The sequence below is a fragment of the Diceros bicornis genome, chromosome 7 (assembly GCF_020826845.1).
Source record: "Diceros bicornis minor isolate mBicDic1 chromosome 7, mDicBic1.mat.cur, whole genome shotgun sequence".
In the NCBI taxonomy this organism is placed as follows: domain Eukaryota; kingdom Metazoa; phylum Chordata; class Mammalia; order Perissodactyla; family Rhinocerotidae; genus Diceros; species Diceros bicornis.
The window spans coordinates 33808034-33830218 of record NC_080746.1 but is presented as its reverse complement, the minus strand read 5'-3'; the positions used below and the strand labels follow the sequence as shown (position 1 = coordinate 33830218).

At 37.9% G+C, this 22185-nt stretch overlaps 1 protein-coding gene across 3 annotated transcripts in view; it reads left to right on the top strand.

Moving 5' to 3' along the window:
- Window positions 1–22185, top strand: part of ARHGAP42 (Rho GTPase activating protein 42) — a 258913-nt gene that overhangs the window by 163692 nt on the left and 73036 nt on the right. For all 3 annotated transcript variants that reach the window (XM_058545356.1, XM_058545358.1, XM_058545357.1), the window contains exon 5: window positions 21763–21864. In XM_058545356.1, coding sequence (XP_058401339.1) covers window positions 21763–21864 — 102 coding nt within the window. The remainder of the gene's footprint in view (window positions 1–21762; window positions 21865–22185) is intronic.

Genomic DNA, 22185 nt, shown 5'->3' with positions numbered 1-22185 from the left:
AAATTATTGCAATGATTTCGAAATATAAAAGTGGAGATTTTTAAAATACATTTTGGAGGCAAAAATCATAAGTAGGACCTATGGATGTGGATAGTTAGGGAAAGGGAGGAGTCTGAAAGAATGGCAGGTTTCCCTATCTTAGTTCTTAGAATAAGCGTAAAAATGTTCCTGTTTTTTCTAGCTTTGTCATCCTTCTGCCTACTGTCACTACTCATGTCTTACAGTTACCAAATCATGAAAGATTTCCTGAATCCTCCCCTTGGTACTTATTCCTGTTTTTTCTTAATTCAGGCCCCAATTATTTCTTGCCTGTACCTCCCCTCTCAAATGTTTCCTTCATTTTGCTACTGGAGAGATCGCCCTTAAAATAAATCTGGTCTTTCTCTGTCCCTCAAGCTCCCTCTGAGTGAAAATCTCTGAATGATGTAAACATAAAGTATAGGGTCTGTGGTCTAAAACTTTTCAGAATGTACAGAAATGTTATTCTTTGGCAACCATAATTTATCTCCCAATTGCCTTTTAGCACATTGAAGTCTAATAATTTTTGGTCCTGGCTCATGTCTTGATTTACATGCGCTGGTCACTTTTGTGTGACTAATGCATTTTATTATGTTTATGTTTTGCTTTGTCTCTTTCCCCCACTAGACTATAAGGGCCTCGAGCATAGGCAATATGTCTTGTGCGTGTCCATGCCTTAGTGTCCTGAGTGCTCAGTATTCATTGAATGAATAAATCAGGGTGTTTGTGGGGAAGGGTAGCCTTTCTTAGATCATCCCCAGAGAAGAGCGCTAAAGAAAAAAATACGTATAGTAAAACGCCCTGAACCAAAAGCCCTGTGTAATACGTGTGGAACCGGACAAGTCGCAACAATAAAAGTACCTGAAAGATATGCCTTTCACCTTATGTATTTTGGAACTGGCACTGTTGGGGCAGGCTAGCTGTGTCCTGGGAATAGTCTGTTGTTCTGAAAACATACTTTGACTGGTAGCTCCTGATCTGTATGAATTTATAACCAATAGCAGTCTGCTTCTTGAATATTCTATTTACTGCTTAATCGGTTGTGTTGTACTAATTGATTCAAGTTCTCAGAAAGTGGTGCTGTAGGCTTATCTCTAATTTACACTGTAAAATCTGGTGTGTTAGGCCTATGTTTAGAAAGTATGTTAAAAAGCCATCCTTATAAATACAAATGGAACTGATTGTATATGATATCTGTCTAGAACCAAACGAAGAAAATGACATTCATGAAGAAGGCCTTATTGCTGCTTCTAGAAAAGTTTTAAAATGTCATATTTCTAGTCAGTAACTCTAATTCCCAAGTACTGTCTAGTTAGCTATTGATTTCTGTCTGCCTATAAAACAAAAACACATTTTATTTCTGGTTTTTCCATATAAACCCTGTGACAGAGCTCTCAGTGAGAAGATCCCTGGCTCACTTGGTCATGTTTGTTCATTGTTATTACCTCATGTCTACCAGCCCAGTCAGGTATACTAAGTAGTCTAAAAATTCTTCCCTATGACTAACCTGAATATCTCAGATTTAGTCCATTTCCTTCTGCTATTTTCTCAACTGGAGAAGGAGAGCAGGTGGTCACCATGTGACATTCTTGGATTTTACCAGGAACTAAAGGAACTTGTAAGTTATTTCCTTCACTTCGGATTTCCCACCTGGTGCTCATCGTGTGTTCATCAGAATGCCAGGAGCATTTGAATAACATGATTTCCGTGGAGAGTTGAGGGATCATTTTATGAGAAATGACAGAATCCTTATTCAACCAACGCTACTCTTTAGAGAAACATTTAGGGGTGTGTGTTTGTGTGTGTCTTTATGGGATTGAACTAGGGCTTTTGAGTCTCAAGGTTTTAAATTTCACCTTTATGTTACTGTAAATTAATTTTATTCAGATGTTCTTAGCCTCTGGTTCAAGTTGGACTTAACAATATGGACAGAGAATATTTGGACTATAGGAAGGAACAAATAGATAACCCTTATTCTCAGCCTTTACGTGAAAATGAACTTTCTGATTAACTTTAGAAGTATTGGTAATAATGTACAAAATAGATTAAGTTGGGCTAAAACCTTCCTTCTCACTTATTTGAAATGACCACAGTGAATGAACTAAAGACCATAAATAAGAATTAAGATGAGGGAAAACTTAGAATCACAAATAATTGACAAACAGCACAGATGGCTACTCTTTTAATTAACTGAAAGAAACTTAATATATCCTTTAGTATAAAATTTAACTTCCTTGAGAAATCAATGTCTTTGGAGTTTTATTTAAATCTATGAAAATCGTAATACCTAATTATATTGATTGATGTGTTAATAGTTAGAAGAAAGAATAATACAAATTATTAGTAATAATCGAATTTTTTGTGACCACAGAACCAAGCTTTTAAGAATTATTTTTGCTAATTCTATTTGGTAAATTCCCTAGTAAAGAATAACCCTATTTCTTTTTTTATCTATTTATTTTTGTGTGAGGAAGATCAGCCCTGAGCTAACATCCATGCTAATCCTCCTCTTTTTGCTGAGGAAGACCGGCTCTGAGCTAACATCTATTGCCAATCCTCCTCCTTTTTTTCCCCCGAACCCCCAGTACATAGTTGTATGTCATAGCTGCACATCCTTCTAGTTGCTGTATGTGGGATGCGGCCTCAGCATGGCTGGACAAGCGGTGTGTCGGTGCGTCTCTGGGATCCGAACCCAGGCCGCCAGTAGCGGAGTGCGCACACTTAACCACTAAGCCACGGGGCCGGCCCAGAATAACCCTATTTCTTAAGTCAAGCAGTATATACACTTTATGGGAAAATTTGTTTTAGTGTCTCTCCATTGTTCATTTTCACAGCTTGGTTGGTTAAGTCTCAATTGGATTAAGATCATCATTAAAAACACTTGTTAAGGGGCCGGCCCAGTGGCGTAGCGGTTAAGTTCACTTGCTCTGCTTTGGTGGCCCGGGGTTCACAGGTTTACATCCCAGGCACAGACCGACACACGCTTGTCAAGCCATGCTGTGGTGGCGTGCCATATAAAGTAGAAGGTGGGCACGCATGGGCAGGGCCAATCTTCCTCAGAAAAAGAGGAGGTTTGGCATCGGATGTTAGCTCAGGGCTAATCTTCCTCACAAAAAATAAAATAAAAAAACCAAAAAACATTTGTTAACTATTTCTTAAGAAATAGTGAATCTCTCCATGCCTAGGAGTTAAGCCCACATTTTACTAGCTGAAGTCTATTTGGTTTCTCTCTGGTATTCTTTGATAATATAAAAAAGAATTAAGCATTGTTTGAGAGTAAGGATTTTGAATTTTAGAACAATTGTATTCCAGTGAAAATAAAGGAGATTTCTCAGTCATCCACACTACTGCTCTTACGTTATGAAGAAGTGTCTATAAATGTATTCTGCCAAATAGTTCTTCAGGGTATTTCAGTTTAGTAGGGTTAGGTGTGACCGGCCCTCGCTTAGTTGGCATGATTATAAACATAGTCTAGACTTCAGTAGGAATCGAGGTAGGAATGGTAACGTTGGTAATTGCACAAGAGGCAAGATAGTGACTCTAGACTGCACAGACTGCATTTCACAAGTGTTCTCATGTTTACATGATATAACAAAGAGAATTCTTGATTGTAAAGCAACAGTGATATGTGGCTATTTAAACTTCAGGCACAAACAGCACTGAATGCTGAAAATACCATGGTAGGGTAAAATAAAAAATAATAAAGTGTATTTGTGTGAATGAAAATTGAGATTTGTTCTTAGGTTTGTGGCTTAAGTCATGTGGCTTAAACATAGCCAAGTAGTAGCAGTACCACCCAGCCTCCCCATTTAACTACCAGGATGACAATTTTCAATGCCAGCAACCTTGAGCACTTTCTCTCCTTCCTTTAAGCTTTTCATTGTTCTGATCAGTTAATGTGAAATTTTGAGAATGGGATTTTGTCGTTGGAACCTAAAACCCCAAACTAAATAAGACAAAGGAGCAGCTAAGGTAGTACTAGCTGAAAGTGCAAGAGTAGATATTTCTTACAAAATTCCTGCCTCCTAACTGGTGATATTTATCTTGTTGTAGCAGGGGTTGTTTGCTAGCTCGCAAGGCCTTACCACCAGTGGCCATCCATCCGAAATATTTTTCGTGGTGAGTGTACCTAGGAAAAGCTCATGTAGAGCAGTGCCAGAAAAATAACCAAGTTTGTACTTTTAAGTAATCAACTACTTCTTTATACTCTACTTGCTTCCAGAATGTTTAAGCTGAAGTCATTGAGTCCAACTCTCTTATATGACACATAGGATGACCGTGGCCCCAGAGTGGTTAAGTGTCCAACGTGTGTGTCACATGATGACGTTTCAGTCAATGATGGACCACATATATGATGGTGGTCCCATAATATTAGTACCATGTAGCCTAGTGTGCAGTAGGCTATACCATCTAGGTTTGTGTAAGTACACTCTCTGATCACACAATGATGAAATCTCCTAATAATGCATTTCTCAGAATGTATCCCCATCGTTAAGCAACACATGACTGTACAAGTAGTGATAAAATCCAGAGGATAGTTGTGACTATTTGACAGCGTTTACAGAATTGGCTGATTATATTTCATTCATTCAGCAGTTACACATCGAGCCTTTTTTATGTGGGAAGTACATTGTTAGTTATAGTCTAGTCCAGGATTTCTCAACCCCCTCTGCATTAACATGTTGGGCTAAGTCAGTCAATCAAAATCAATGTCTCTCTTTCTCTCTGACTCTCTCCTTCTCTTTCTCTCTCATCTGTATCCTGGGGAGCCCTTCAATCCGCTTGTGAAAATTAGACCTTAGACAGAAATACCTGCAGTAATAACTTTTTTCCTGGAACTATTCTCATAAAAGCCCAACTGTTTTTATAAGAGATTAACCTAAGGTCGAAAGTCAAGGAAGGAAGGGCAGAGGAAGTGAGCAGAGAGGGCATTCTGCAGCACAAGTTCGTTCAGACCGTGTTCTTCCCCTTGTGGGAAGAAAGGTTGAATAACGAAGAGTACCAGGTATTTTTGGAAGGCTTCTGGAAGCTGCCCCCAATACCTCTGCTCATATTCATTGACCAAAACTTAGCCAGATGGACACATCTTATTGCTAGGAGACTGAGAAATGTACTCCTTATTTTTGGCAGCTGTGTGCCCTGCTACAGTTTAGGGTTTCGATTACTCTGGAAAAAAGGATGGAGTTCTGTCAAAAGGGGCTTTTGATAAAAGCAGTAGAAATAAAGAATTCCAGCAGTGGAATAGCTGGATCATATGGTAGTTCTGTCTTTGATTTTTTGAGGAATCTCCATACTGTTTTCCATAGTGGCTGCACCAGTTTGCACTCCCACCAGCAGTGTATGAGAGTTCCCTTCTCTCCACATCCTCTCCAACACATGTTGTTTCCTGTCGTGTTAATTATAGCCATTCTGACGGGCGTGAGGTGATATCTCATTGTAGTTTTGATTTGCATTTCCCTGATAGTTAATGATTTTGAACATCTTTTCATATGCCTGTTGGCCATCTGTATATCTTCTTTGGAGAAATGTCTCTTTAGGTCTTTTGCCCATTTTTTAATTGGGTTGTTAGTTTTTTTGTTGTTGAGATGCATCAGTTCTTTGTATATTTTGGAGATTAAGCCCTTATCAGATGTCTGGGCATTTATCCAAAGAACTTGAAAACACCAATGCATAAAGATACATGCACCCCTGTGTTCATTGCAGCGTTATTCACAATAGCCAAGACTTGGAAGCAACCTAAGTGCCCATCAAGGGACGAATGGATAAAGAAGATGTGGTATATATACACAGTGAAATACTACTCAGCCATAAGAAACGATGAAATCCAGCCATTTGTGACAACATGGATGGACATTTCGGGTATTATGCAAAGCGAAATAAGTCAGAGGGAGACAGTCAAATACCGTATGATTTCCGTCATTAAGTAGTAGATAGTAACAACAATAAACAAACACATAGAGACAGAGATTGGATTGGTGCTTACCAGAGGGGAAGGGAGGAGGGGGGAGGGCGAAAGGATTAATTCGGCACATGTGTGTGGTGATGGGTTGTAATTAGTATTTGGGTGGTGAACATGATGTAATCTATGCAGAAATAGAAGTATAATGATGTACACCTGAAATTTATACAATGTTATAAACCAATGTTACTGCAATAAATAAGAAATGAAAAAAAAAAAAGAATTCCATGAGCTGGTACTCAGGAGAGGGCTGTTCCTGGCTTTGGCTCATATGGCTGATTCTGTGACATTGACTAAGACACTTCAGCCCTTTGTGGGATGGGTGTCATTTTCCTTTAAAATGTTAAAAGTAAGTAGTTGTGCTATTTATGCTTATGTTGAGAAAGGTCTTGTTTTTCACTCTAAACTCCACCCTTTTGCTGGTTGAGTGACCTATAGTTAATTTCCATGAACCTCATTTTTCCACTGTATAACATGGGAGTCATGATAATACATTATTTCTTTCCTGTCTATAAGCATGATTTTCCTGAGAGCCCCATGATAGCTAAGTATATAAAATCAGCTCAAGAGAACAAGCTTGTGAATGAGTTTGCAAATCCTTGAAAATGTTAGATTTTCGTTATCATAAAATCATAAAGAAAGCACAGTCAATAAAAATAAAATCTTGTATCCGTATCTCAGGAGTGTGCATATTGGTATTGGGCCTAGTTTATGCCCTTCCCAGGCCTTTAGGGCTTGCTCAGTAGATAACCTTGGCCTAGAATTGTCACCTCTTGTCCCTCACACGTGGCCAGGCCCCTGTCACCCCGCTGCAGTGGGAGTTGCAGTAGCTCTGGTGCACAGGCTCAATGGCTCATTGGCTCCTCCCATTGTGTCTGGACCCTTGATGGAGTAACATGGTGGGGCCCTGGGCTCTGACCTCTCCCACAGCTGCTGGAGGGGCCAAATGACAGTCTGCAGTGCAGGAGAGTTTCTGCACTTGAGTGCAGTTCCATGGAGTGAATTTTGGCAAATTATGGGAGAGAACTGGCAGATAGATCTTGCTTCCTCCTTGCTTACCCAGTTAAAATGTCCTGCAGTGTGTTGGTTTTGTAAAACCTGAATGGAGATGTGCCCTATTGTGTGAGAAACTGCTATTTTTTCTCTTGTTTCTATGGTCAGTTCAGTAATAAACACTTGCAGTTTCCTTCCTTCCTTTCTTGTCTCTCTTCCCTTTTTCCCTCACTCTTGCTCCCCAAGGACTGCATGCAAGCTATAGCAGGCAAGCTTTGCCTCAGGCTCCATTTTCTAGGAATTTGGGACTAAAAAAGTATTATGTTAACATAATATATAAAATAATTTCAGCTTGCTATGGCTTTCCCTCTAGGAGTTAAGGAAAAATACCTCCCTCTGTTGCAGTCGGATATAGTACTTGCAATAAGCAGTCTTTGTCAGAGTCAGGGTTTTGTCTCTCTCTGTTTGTTCTTCCTTCTGTATTATCAGTGCTTTTTGAATTTTGTGATGGAGATTTTTCTTTCTTTCTCCAAGTTCTCTGTCATCCAAGAAATAAGAGAAATTTGAATGCTGGGCATGAAGAAAAGCTTCAGGATACCTTTAGCAGCATACCTCGTTTTATGGTGCTTCACTTTATTGCGCTTTGCAGTTGTTGCATTTTTTTTGCAAATTGAAGGTTTGTGGCAACTCTACATCGATAAGTCTTTTGGTGCCATTTTTCCAACAGCATTTGCTCACTTTGTGTCTCTGTGTCACATTTTGGTAATTCTTGCAGTTTTTCAAACTTTTTCATTATTATTATGTTTATTATGGTGACCTGTGATCAGTGATCTTTGATTTTACTATTGTAATTTTGGGGGGTGCCACGAGCTGCACCCATATAAGATGGCAGACTTAATTGATAAATGTGCGTGTTCTGACTGATCTACCACCCAGCTCATTCCCCTGTCTCTCTCGCTCTCCTCGGGCCTCTCTATTCCAAGACACAACAATATTGAATTAAGCCAATTAATAACCCTATAATGGCCTTTAAGTGTTCAAGTGAAAGGAAGAGTTGCACATCTCTCACTTTAAATCAAAAACAAGAAATGATTAAGCTTAGTGAGGAAGACATGTTGAAACCTGAGATAGGCTGAAAGCTAGGCCTCTTGCATGAATTAGTTAGCCCAGTTGTGAACGCAAAGGAAAAGTTCTTGAAGGAAATTAAAAGTGTTATTCCAGTGAACGTACGAATGATAAGAAAGCAAAACAGCCTTATTGCTGATATGGAGAAAGTTTTAGAGGTCTGGATAGAAGATCAAACCAGCCACAACATTCCCTTAAGCCAACGCCTAATCCAGAGCAAGGCCCTAATTCTCTTCAATTCTGTGAAGGCTGAGAGAGGTGACGGAGCTGCAGAAGAAAAGTTTGAAGCTAGCAGAGGTTGTTTGGTTGTTTCATGAGGTTTAAGAAGAGAAACTATCTTTATAACATAGAAGTGTAAGGTGAAGCAGCAAGTACTGATGTAGAAGGTGCAGCAAGTTATCCAGAAGATCTAGCTAAGAGAATTAATGAAGATGGCTATACTAAACGACAGATTTTCAGTGTAGATGAAACAGCCTTCTATTGGAAGAAGATGCCATCTAGGATTTCCATAGTTAGAGGGGAGAAGTCATTGCCTGGTTTCAAAGGACAGGCTAACTCTCTTGTTAGGGGCTAATACAGCTGGTGACTTTAAGTTGAAGCCAATGCTCACTTGTTGTTAGTGCTGTCGAGTCAATTTTGACTCCCAGCGACCCTGTGTACAGTAGAGCAGAACCCTGTCCAATCTTTTGTGCAATATCCTCTCACCTTCCCGCACAATAACAGACAATGCTTTGCTGCTATTCATAGGGTTTTTGTGGCCAGTTTTTTTTGGAAGTGGGTGGCCAGGTCCTTCTTCCTAGTCAGTCAACTTCACTGAAACCTTTCCACCATGGGTGACTCTGCTGTTATTTGAATTACCAGTGGCATAGCTTTGTCAGCATCACAGCAACACACAGCCACCACAGTATGACAGTCTACAGATGGGTAGTGTAGTTCCTTGCATGGGAAACTAACGAGGGCCGTGGCAGTGGGAGCACTGAATCTTAACCACTAGACCACCATCACTTACCATTTTGAAAATCCTAGGGCCCTTAAGAAGTATGGTAAATCTACTCTATCTGTGCTCTATAAAATGGAAAAACAAAGCCTGGATGACAACACATCTGTTTACAACATGGTCTGCTAAATATTTTAAGCCCGCTATTGAGACCTACTGCTCAGAAAAAAAGATCTCTTTCAAAATATGACTGCTCATTGACAATGCACCTGGTCACCCAAGAGCTTTGATGGAGATATACAACGAGATTAATGTTGTTTTCATGCCTGCTAACACAACATCTATTCTGCAGCCCATGGATCAAGGTGTAATTTTGACTTTCAAGTCTTGTTATTTAAGAAATACGTTTTGTAAGGCTAGCTGCCATAGATAGTGATTCGTCTGATGGATCTGGGCAAAGTAAATTGAAAACCTTCTGAAAAGGGTTCACCATTCTGATGCCATTAAGAACATTTGTGAATCAGGAGAAGAGGTCAAAGTATCAACATTAACAGGAGTTTGAAAGAAGTTGATTCCAGCCCTCGTGGATGACTTTGAGGGGTTCAAAACTTCAGTGGAAAAAGTAACTGCAGATGTGGTAGAAATAGAAAGAGAACTAGAATTAGAAGTGGAGCCTGAAGATGTGACTGAATTGCTGCAATCTCATGATAAAATTTTTAATGGATGAGGAATTGCTTCCTATGGATGAGCAAAGAAAGTGGTTTCTTGAGATGGAATCTACTCCTGGTATAAATGTTGTGAAGATTGTTAAAATAACAAAGGATTTAGAATATTACATAAACTTAGTAGGTAAAGTAGTGGTAGAGGATCGATTCCAATTTTGAAAGTAGTTCTGTGGGTAAAATGCTATCAAACAGCATCGCATGCTACAGAGACATTGTTTGTGAAGGAAGAGTCAATCAGTGTGGCAGCTTTCATTGTTGTCTTGTTTTAAGAAATTGCCACCGCCACCCCAACCTTCAGCAGCCATTACCCTGATCAGTTAACTGGCAAAAAGATTATGACTCACTGAAGGCTCAGATGATGGTTAGCATTTTTTTAGCAATAAAACATTTTTAAATTAAGGTATGTACATTATTTAGACATAATGCTATTGCAGACTTAATAGATTATAGTATAGTGTAAACATAACTTTTATATGCACTGGGAAACCAAAAAATTTGTGTGACTCACTTTATTGCAGTGGTCTGGAACTGAACCCACAATATCTCCAAGGTATGCCTGTCATTCGGAAATCCCTAAATTCACCCAGGGTAATTTTCCAAGCATCCTGCCTGGTATCCAGAGTTGTGTAAGCTTAGTTTTATCCATGATGTCGTGCCAGAGCCCATAAGGTCATAGCCACTCCAGACACTGTCCGCCCTCCTGATTCCAGGCTTCCTTTTCTTCTCACGGTCCAAGAGAGAATTGACAATTGAAAACCATCAAAAAGTTTCAACAACATTCTCTATCTCTCCCAAGGTCTAAAGTAGCTTTGTATGTACTTCCTGTACTTCATAGTTTTCCTGTCTTTCATTCCCTTTCTTCCCTCTGTCCCCATGTCATCCATTTGTTCCCTTTACTGTTTTTCAATGCTATAAATTTCCCTCTAAGCACTGCTTTTGCTGTGTCCCACAAATTTCAATGTTATTTTTATTTTATTTTAAAATATTTTTACATCTCTCTTGAGACTTCTTCTTTGACCCATGTGTCCTTTAGAAGTGTGTTGTTTAATCTGTAAGTATTTTGTGATTTTTTTTCCAACTATCTTTTGTCATTGATTTTTAGATTAATTCCAGTGTGGTCTGAGAACAGGCATTGTATGATTTCTGTTCTTTTAAATTTGCTAAGGTGTATTTTATGGCACAGAATGTAGTCTATCTTGGTGAATGTTCCATGTGAGCTTGAGAAGAGTGTGTAATCTGTTGTTAGGTGAAGTAGTCTATAGATGTCCATTATATCCAGTTGATTGATGGTACTGTTGAGTTCAACTATGATCTCACTGATTTTCTGCCTGCTGGATCTGTCTATTTCGAATAGATGAATGTTGAAGTCTCCAACTGTGATACTGGATTCATCTATTTCTCCTTGCAGTTCTATTTGTTTTTGCCTCACATCTTTTGATGCCCTCTTGTTAGACATATACACATTAAGGATTGTTATGTCTTCTTGAAGAATTGACCTCTTTATAATTATGTAATGCCCCTCTTTATCTCTGATAATTTCTTTTACTTTGAAGTCTGCTCTGTCTGAAATTAATATAGCTACTCCTGCTATCTTTTGATTAGTGTTAGCAGGGTATGTCTTTCTCTGTCCCTTTACTTTTAATATATATGTATTTTTAAATGGAAAATTGGTTTCTTATAGACAACATATAGTTGAGACTTGATTTTTGATCTACTCTGACAATCTCTGTGTTTTAATTGGTATATTTAGACTGTTGACACTCAAAATGATTATTGATATGGTTGGATTAATGTCCACCATATTTGTTATTGTTTTCTATTTGTTGCCCTTATTCATTGTTCCTGTTTTTGTCTTCCACTCTTTTTCTGTCTTTTGTGGTTTTAATTGAGTATTTTATGATTCCATTTTCTCTCCTAAGCATAACAATTATACTTTTTTAAAACTGTTTTTAGTAGTTAACCTGGAGTGTGCAATATACATTTACAACTCATCCAAATCCACTGTCAAGTAATGCTATACTGCTTCATAGGTAGTACACATATCTTATAATAACAAAATACTCTTAATTCCTCCCATCCCTTATACCATTGCTGTCATTCATTTCACTTACACATAAGTGTACATATATAGGCATTCATAATATTTGTTGCTGTTATTATTTTAAACAAACTGTTTTCTGTTAGCTCAGTTAAGAATGAAAAAATAAGTATTTTACCTTCACTTATTCCTTCTTCAATGCTCTTTCTTTATGTAGATCTGAATTTCTGACTATATCATTTTCCTTCTCCCTGAAGAACTTCTTTTAACATTTCTTACAAGATGGGTCTACTGACAACAAATTCCCTCAATTTTTGTTTGTCTGAGAAAGTTTATATTTGCCTTTGACTTTTGAAGGATAATTTGACAGGGTACAGAAATCTAGATTGTTGGGGATTTTTCCTACACTTTAAATACGTCATTCCACTCTCTTTTTGCTTGCATTGTTTCTGAGGAGAAGTTGGCTGAAGTTGTTATTTTTGCTTCTCTTTAAGTAAGGTGTTTTTTTTCTTTAGTTACTTTCAAGATATTTTTTCTTTATCTTTGATTTTCTGCAGTTTGAATAAGATATGTCTGGGTGGTGTTTGTTTGACACTTTCTGGATCTGTGGTTTGGTGTCTGGCATTAATTTGGGGAAATTCTCAGTCATTATTGCATCAGATATTTCTTATTTCTTCTGTTCCTTTCTCTTTTTCCTCTCCTCCTGGTATTTCCATTGTGTGTATATTACACCTTTTGTAGTTGTCCCACAGTTCTTGGATATTCTGTTCTTTTTTTCAGTCTTTTTTTTTTTTTCAGTTTTAGAAGTTTCTATTGATAAATATTCAAGCTCAGAGAGTCTTTCCTCAGCCATGTCCAGTTTACTAATGAGCCCATCAAAGACAATCTTCATTTCTTTTTTTTTTTTTTTTTTTGTGAGGGAGATCAGCTCTGAGCTAACATCCATGCCAATCCTCCTCTTTCTGCTGAGGAAGACCAGCCCCGAGCTAACATCTATTGCCAGTCCTCCTCCTTTTTTTCCCCTTTTTCTCCCCAAAGCCCCAGTAGATAGTTGTATGTTATAGTTGCTGTATGTGGGACGCCGTCTCAGCATGGCCCGACAAGTGGTGGGTCAGTGCGCGCCCAGAATCCGAACGCAGGCCGCCAGTAACAGAGCGCGTATACTTAACCGCTGAGCCACGGGGCTGGCCCCAATCTTCATTTCTTTTACAGTGTTTTTGATCTCAAGAATTTGTTCTTTATTCTTTATTAGAAATTCCATCTTTCTGCTTACATTATCCATCTGTTCTTGCATATAGTCTACTTTTGCCTTTGGATTCCTTATCATATTAATCATAGTTTTTAAAAAATCTGGTCTGATAATTCCGATCTTCCCTCCATATCTGACAGCTTGTTTTGCCTCTTTAAACCCTATTTTTGCCTCTTAGTTATGTCCTGTAACTTTTTCTTGATAGCCAGGCATGATGTCCTCGGGAAAAGGAGTTGCTGTAAATAGACCTTAGTACAGTCAGCTCTTCATATCCGTGGGTTTCACATCTACGGATTCAACCAACCATGGATCAAAAGGCCTACAATGGTTGCATCTCTACTGAACATTTACAGACTTTTTTTCCTTGTTATTATTTCCTGAACAATACGGTATAACAACTATAGTCATGTATCACTTAATGATGGGGATATATTCTGAGAAATGCATCATTGGTTGATTTTGTTGTTGTGTGAACGTCATAGAGTGTAATTATACAAACCTAGATGGTATAGCCTACTACACACCTAGGCTATATGATACTAATCTTATGGGACCTTGTACATGCCCTCTGTTGTTGACCAAAACATCATTACATGGTACATGGCTGTATTTACATAGCACTTACTCTGTATTAGGTATTACAAGTAATCTAGAGATGATTTAAAGCATATAGGAGGATGTGCATAGGTTATATGCAAATATGACACCATTTTATATAAGAGACTTGAGCATCTGCAGATTTTGGTATTCGTTGGGGGGTCCTGGAGCCAATTCCCCACAGATACTGATGGACGACTATAATATGGTGGTGAGGTCTGAGGGGAGGGAAGGCCTTCTGTAGTCCTGTGATTAGATCTCTCTTTTGGTGAGCCTGTGCCCTTGGACTGTGAACTTCATGAATGCGTCTCAGTCTCTCCCTCATCCCCCTGTTATGCAGGACAGGATAGCTAGAGGGGGCTGGAGTTGGATATTTCACTTCCTCCAAATCTGTTAGGCTCTGATAAAACCCTATTAGAAGGTGCTGGTAAAATAGTTTTTCCTCAAAATGGTTACTTTTCCTCCTACCCCTGCAGGAAGCAGGAGGGAATTTTTCTCTAATCCTCATGGTGAGAATCTAGTAGAGCTCCTGAAGGTAAAACAAACAAAATTGTGGGGGGCCCTGTAAAACTGGGCCCCCCGGAGTTTTTACCTCTGTGACTGGTCCATACTGCTCCTCCAGCAGTTCTCCAATTACAGGTCAGGTTTTCCTATCCCAGTACAGATTCCCAAGGGGATTTCTGCTCTGTTAAATTATGATTCTCTGTGTCTGCCTGGCTGGCTCTCTAGTGTTTGGAGCAGTGGTTTGCCCGGCGACCTCATTACTCTGATGGATGTAAGAAGCATTGTTAATTTTTCAGTTTGTTCAGCTTTTTACTTTTTTGTTAGGATACTAAGACATGCTGGACCAGAAACCAGAAGTCCCCTCTGCTCTGTCTCCTTTACCCACTCCCCCACCCCCGCCTTTATTTTAAAGGGGAGGTGAGTTAAAATGAAGTGCTGTAGTCTTATAATTTTTTATTTATTTATTTTTTTCCCCCCAATGCCCCAGTAGACAGTTGCATGTCACAGCTGCACATCCTTCCAGTTGCTGCATGTGGGACGTGGCCTCAGCATGGCTGGAGAAGCGGTGCGTCGGTGCGCGCCCGGGATCGGAACCCCGGGCCGCCAGCAGTGGAGCGCGCGCACTTAACCGCTAAGCCATGGGACCGGCCCGAAGTGCTGTATTCTTAATTTTCATGCTGCATTTTACTGTGCAGATAGCATGGGCTTTGGAATTAGGCCATTGATTTTGGTTATCCACTCTGTTTATTCTAAACTCTCTGATCTTATTCAGATTACTTTTTGTCTCTGATAATGTTTTCATGTTTGTGAAATGAGGATGATAGTTCTTAACCTTGTAGGGTTTGTGTGTGGAGATCTGTTATGCAAACTACTTGTAGCCACATGAGAAAGGTGGTTTTCTTCTTTTAGTTTTCCTCTCAGCCTTGCTCAGCCCGAGCAGCAGTACCAGTCACAAAAGGGGCATTTAATAAAGGCTCAAATTAATGAATGAATTCATAAAAAATAATTTGATCATGCTGTCAGCATACCCTTAGAAAACTTTCTCTTCCCTCCTAGAAAACTTTATCTTCCTTGTGTTGTAATTTCTATTCCCTTCTTAGTACCCTTCCAACTTTTGTACTTCTTTTTCGCTATTATCTCATCTAAGTTATTTCTCCTTTTCCTCTCTCATTTTTGGACTGAATTTAATTTTTATTGAAGACATCAGTAGTTTTTTAAAGTGTAATAATATGTGAAGGTTTATAAATTACAAAATAAATCAACTACCTACTCCATTGCTCTTTTCCAAAGTTCTGCTCCTCAAAGACAACCACTTGTAATTCCTTAAGTCATTGGTTCACTTTTATTTCCATTTTCCTAAATAGTATACTCACTCTCATATTTCTTGCTTTCTTCAATTTTAGGCATTATTAAATTAACTTGTTTACTATGGAACATGAGTATTTAGCACTTTTACAGCACCACGATCACTACTTCTCCATATATATTTCCCCTCCTGCCATCTTCCAAATGTATAGTTGTCACATTTTTAAAAATCAGTGGTCAATGTTTACATAATAATGTCATTATTATTTGCAGATAAGCCATACTAGGTACTATGATTATATTTTCTTTCTTGCGTGTTTATTTTTCCTGGAGTTAATAATTGCCTTACTTTAAAAATTTACATAAAATTCTCTGTTCTTAAATGCATAGATGTAATTACAAAACATAGCTTAATATGTTCAAATACATCAGATATCTTCTCCATTTTATTTTTTTTTAGAGACATTCCTTCTGGAACTCTCATCTTAAGTGGTTGCTTTAAAGTTCTTAGGCTTATTAGTCCGTCTGTTTTCACGGAAGTTCATGTTACAGTTATCCTGGCAATTCCTTTTGCCTCTTTGAACTATTGTTTTTCTAGATCCCATGTCTTACTTTTTTGGTTTGTTTCTCCGTTTTAGTGGAACACATCCCTCAGTATCCTCCTGAGAAACCATACATAGGTCGTAAAATTTTCGAGACCCCGTATGTTTGTAAATATTTTTATTCTGCCCTCAATCTAGATTGACAGTTTGACTGGATATGGAAATCGAGGTTGAAATTAATTATTCCTCAGAATTTTGAGGGCACTGCACTTTTGTTTTATAACTACCTATGATGTTGTTGTGGATCCATTATTGTTTTGATTTCTGATGATTTTTATTTGACCTCTGTTTTTAGGTCAAATAAAAATCTCTGTTTTATTTTTATTCATGGTTTTGTAATATTTTATAATGATATATCGTGGGTATTTTCTCATTTATTCTGATTTGTACATATTGTGCCATTTTAATATGGAAACTTTTTGTATCAGTTCTGGAAATTTTCATGTATTATTTTTTAGGTAATTTCCTCTCTGCATTTTGTGTCTTTCAGTAGCTCTATTAGTTAGATGTTGGGCTTCCTGATTATCTCATAATTTTCTTATCTTTTTTTCATCTATTTTCTTTTTTAGTTTACAGCCCTCTCTTGTTTTGTTCATTTACTCATACCTCATTCACGTTTTCCTCCTTACATAACAATCATTCTTATGAGTTTAATGTGTATGTTTTTGTTTTATGTTCTTGTAAATTGGTATCATTTTCTATGCCTGACTTTTTAATTGACATAAATGATTTTATTTATCTATTTTGTGTTCTTTATTTTACACTCAGAATTGTTTTAAGATCCATTCTCATGTAGTATTTCCTTCTAGCTTCTGCATAGCACTGCATGTTATGCATCTAATTCATTTTATGTCCACTAATGAATACCCTGGCTATCTTCTTATACCCACAGATGCACATCCTCGTTAGTGTTTCCTTATGGACTTTTCCATGAGATCTTTTTGGGATGTACACCCAGAAGCTGGTTCTTAGGACACACATATATTCCACTTAATAGTACAGCATTTCTCTTTAGAAAGGTCACACCTGTCTACAATCCCCCCAGTAGTATATAAGCATTCCTATATCTCCATATACACTCAACATATAGTGTTATTCAACTTTCTGATTCTTGACAATATCTGATAGATATAATGTGATATCTCAATATTTTAATTTGCTTTTCTGTTATTATTAATGAGTTTGAAAAACTCTTCATATGCCTGTTACTCTTTTGGCTTTCCTCTTCTGTGTCTTATTCCTTCATATCCTTTGCATATGTTTATCTGTTTTTCTGTCTGTCCAGTTTGTAGGAGTTCCTTATAAAGGCAAAAATGAAACTTTGGTTCTTAGGAATCTGAGATCACCTGGTGGTGGTAGTGGTGAGGTAATTGGGGATGGGGGAGAGGTGGTAAATTATGCTGGTACAACTACCCAGCAAGGAACCCTTTTGGAATGTCTATATTTCGGCAGATCGAGGAGAAGGGACTTGGTGGGGAAAGGAGTGGGGAGACTGGGAATGGTTGGGTGCAATCACCCACAGAAGGGCCATTGCTGTGTAAGCTATACTAAGATTCTCAACAACTTGAGTTCCTGGATACCAGGAATCTCTTGGACCTCAGGAAACTCCTACGCAGCATGTGGTTGGAATATCTTAGCATCTGGCCCTTCTGGAATCAGATGGTGATGTCATCCTGGGCTGCCATTCTAAGCAGTGAGTAAATCCCACCTTCAGAGGAGGAAGAAGTCTAGCTGAGTTTGGTAGTCAGAGTTATATCTTCTCTATGTCTAACATGGTACCAGTTTATAGGAATTCCACATGTTTTTGAAATAGAAATTTAGCTATTGGTATTTATTATTATTTTTCAGCTTACTGTTTCTACAACTGTGCATTTACTTGAAGTGTTTTTCAAAATATACACACAATGCTTATTTAGCTCATGGTTATGCTAACATGATGATATAAATAGTTGCATGGGAAATTTTGCAATATCCTATGTGGCAATTACAACATTGAGATTGTCTTAAAAATCTGATGCATAAATCTTAAATATGTGCTTAATTTTTTTTAAAGAAATATAGAAAATATTTTTTTCAGTTCCTTTATTTTAAAAAATTTGTATCATGGTAATATTAAAATAAAGGTTGCTAAAGTAATTGTTTAAGCAAAACTTTGCAGTAGTCTTTTATAGAAAAAAATTAGATAACATTTTGAGAACTATTCATGATTTTCTAAATATTGTGATCGAGTCTATTCCTCCTCTTTGGTACCCTCTCGTGGTCAGTGGAAGGCAGTGGTTTGGCCTTGTTTTTAACAATTGTGTATAATTTAATGTTTTTTATCTACTTGATAGACCTATAGTTTTTATAAATATTTGACAGTTTTTTGTTACGTACAGCAACTTTAAGAGCAAAACTGACACTTGAAGTTTTTGCTGTAGTGGTTTCCTCCCATTCCTCACTTCAATGTGTAAAAATGAAGGTGTGGCATGACCACATTTGCTAATCTTAGAAACTCAGTGATAATATCAGTGTGCTCAGAGTAAATGCAGTGTAGGTTGGAAAACAAATTCTTGGTTGCAGACCCGGAACTTATACTTTTGCCAGCTATAATTGTGTTTAGGGACTAGTTTGCCATTTTTGGTGATCTATGTTAAAAGTTTTTATTTATATATACACACAGACAGACACACATATCACACAAATATGTACATACATATATGTGGCTTCATTTTAAATGATTACCTAGTTCAAATGCACTTACTATGGATTTACAGAAAACATACCATTATAATGTAGTCTTCTTTTTTTGAATCGTGCCCTCACGATAAGAAGACAGTGATCATGCATAGCATTTAGTAAAGATTCATGGGTTGTTTTTCCTTTCCCTCTGCAGCACTGGTTTCAGAGAAATTCTTAGCTTGATATCCACAACAAGCAACACGAGATAAGAGTTAGGTCCATGGTATTAAGTTACTATTTCCAAATAAAACTTGGCTGATGTGAGCAGTAATTCATGGCTTTTTGGGGAGATGTGAGTTGCAAGGAGAAGTGCTCTTTGTTTTCAAGAACATGCTTCCCTAGATTATAGTTGTCCTTCATGTGGCCTACTCTTTTAACTCAAATCTTTAATTTTATGCTAGAACTGAGTATGTTTTTGTTATCTACATCATTGGAGCCTTTAAGTATATCTTTTTTGCTGGACTGATGGTGTGAAGGGCCAGAGTTTGAATAAGAGTCCAGGAACTGCTTCTGGGAATGATTTTTGTGTTGCCAGGAATGCTGATGTGTTGGCACTGAATTAACACATCCAAAAATGCCATCAAACACTGACTGAAAACAAAGATACAAGTGTAGTCACTGCAGCTGTGTTCTCTTCTCCTTCGACTAGTTTCTTCTTTTATGCACAGTGAGAAGTGTTAAGCCTCCTATTGTGAGATGGAAATGAGTCCGTTTTATGTACTAGACTGTAATGCAGCTGGTTGCCCCCACATGTTCATGTACCATTGGGTTTGAGTTCAGGCCATTTCTGCAGAATTGTCCCTTGTACAAGGGATATTGGTTGTTTCGAACAAATGGAATGTCTGTGAGGGACTGTGGTGGCCAGTGTTATAAGAAGATGAATTTCACTTGTTCATTAAATATTTACTAAGCACTCTCTCAAATATTCAATTTTAAAGAGGATAGGGTGTATATATAAATTTCTCTGCTATGATGTAGAGCATGAATACCGTAAGAAACCCAAAGCTATGTGAGTATTCACAGGGAGAGAATGTTGATGGAGGGGACTTGTGGATGAGGTCTATTTGAGCTGGATGCTAAAAGTAGATAAAATTTGAATATGTGGAAATTGGAAGAAATGAACATTTATGTCAGAGGAGGGATGGTTTGTAGAGAGAAAAGAAAGGAGCAAGAATAGGAGCTACAAAGTGGCTAGTGAGAGAGACTTTTGGAAAGATAGATTGGGCAGGTCCCTCGTGGGCATGAAATGTCCGATTAAAGAGTAACATCCACTGAGCAAAAGATGAAATGTTCACCCAGGTGTCTGTTCCAGCAGTGGAGAGGACAAGCTCCTCCCATCCTGAACCTTGGGGTTCTCTGCTTCCTTTTGGGTCTGCTGCTCCACATTTTGTTATGTGAGTTCCTCAACAGACCCTTTTTGGATGGCAGTTCTATTCTCTATTTTCCAATTGTGTTTCTCCTAGTAGGACCACATTTTTTCCTTAGATAAAAAAAATCCTTTGAGGATTTTGACTTTTCCCCCCTCATTTACAGGTTTATTACTTTGATATATAAATTTAACAATACTTCTTAAATTGTCTAAAAGTGACTTGAACTCTTAAAGCAGAACCCTACTTGCTCTTCCCATTCAGTACAGTTTTACCAGTTAACTTTCTAAAGTTCCATACAAGGAACTGGATCATGAGAGGTTCCTGGGAGTATAATTGAGGAGAGAAAATGTTCGGAGTCACAGTGGATCAAAATAGAATTACCTGGATAGGTTAACCTGGATCTGACAACCTCAGAATAATGGGAAAGACAGCCCAGAGGCCTTCCTGTCTTTCCCCCTTCCTCCTTTTCTCCCTATCCCCTCCACTCCCTCCCCTCATCCATCCATCCATCCATCCATCCATCCATCCATCCATCCATCATCCATCATCCATTATTTTTAAGTAACCTCTTTCAAGTACTTCTATAAATAAGGAAGCAAAGCATTATGCATAATAATCATAGAGCTTTTTAAAAATAACAATGCCTGAATCTCTGGATGTGGGAAATAGGAATCTGCATTATGAATAGGCTTAAAAATATTTGATTCTGATTCAAGTGGTCCAGAGATTGCAGTTCCAGAAACACTGAAATAAAAGCAAGGAATAGTATTTCTTTGGCCAATGAAATTTATGAGTGTGGTTACCTAGTGTTTATTTCATAGGGACTCATAAATGGAAAAAACATACCTGGTGGATAACATTTATAGTTGGAGAAGATTATATGCCCAGGCATGTCCTGTTTCCTTTAGGATTTTATTCTATTTGCGTTTCTATAGAAGCATGCCATAGGATAAAAGGTTATCTCCCCCCCATAAAAGGCCAGCTTGTTTACAGCTACTCCCACAAAAAAGCGTCATTTTAAGGATAAGCAAAGGTCGACTATTAGAGTTATGTTCAGAGTGTATGATACAGATGTTGCTAATCCTTTTGATTTGACTTTGAATTGTCTTATTTAATTATTTCAAGCCACCAGCATTTAGAAGTCTGCTTTCCTCCCTGTCAAGAATGAGTTGTTTGAAATACCAGGTGTCTTTTTGTGGCTGAGAAATATGATTCCTTGAAAAGAGTCTGTGCAAGTGGTTCTGTAAACTGGTTATATGTGAACTTATCTAAATCACTGAAAAGCCTAAAAAAGACATTTTTTCTTGGTCCTAACCCAGACTTACTAGATCAGAATCTCTTGTTGAGAGGCAGCTGTGACGCGCTCCAAGAGATTCAGCTGTAAGCAGCCTGGCCTCCTCCATGCTGTAGTTCCATGAACTTCTTTGAGAGCAGAATACAGATTCAAATGACCTTTGTTTTACATCCTTCTTCCTATTCTACTTCATTAAGTTTAGCACATAGGTGGGGCTCACTAAATCCTTATTAAATAATTTTATTGGACATTTGATGGGGGTGGTGAAAATCAAAGTTTTCTTGATTCTTTAATTTGAATGTTTTGATGTTTTTTTATCCTCTAGGATGGAAAGAAAAAGTTTGACAAGGAGAGTGAAAAATATTATTCTATTCTTGACAAACATTTAAATTTGTCTGCAAAGAAAAAGGAGTCTCATTTGCAAGAGGTAAGCTTTTCCAATTAAACGTGGCAAGGCATTAGCATTAAGGCATGTGAAGTTCAAATTTCCAAAGGTACAAGTATCTCAGAATCTGCTACTGTTTAATAAAATGATAATAAGAATAGTTAATTAAGCACTTACTATGCACAGGCACTGTGCTGAGCATTTTACATGCCTTAGGACATTTAATGTTAACAGTTTCGAGTGAAAGATTAGTATTTCCTTCAACAATGAGAAAGGATGCAACAAGACTTTTTCTTTTCTTCTTAGTGGGCGTATTTTAAATGGCAGGACCTACCAAATTCATGTTATAGCTTTTATATTAAA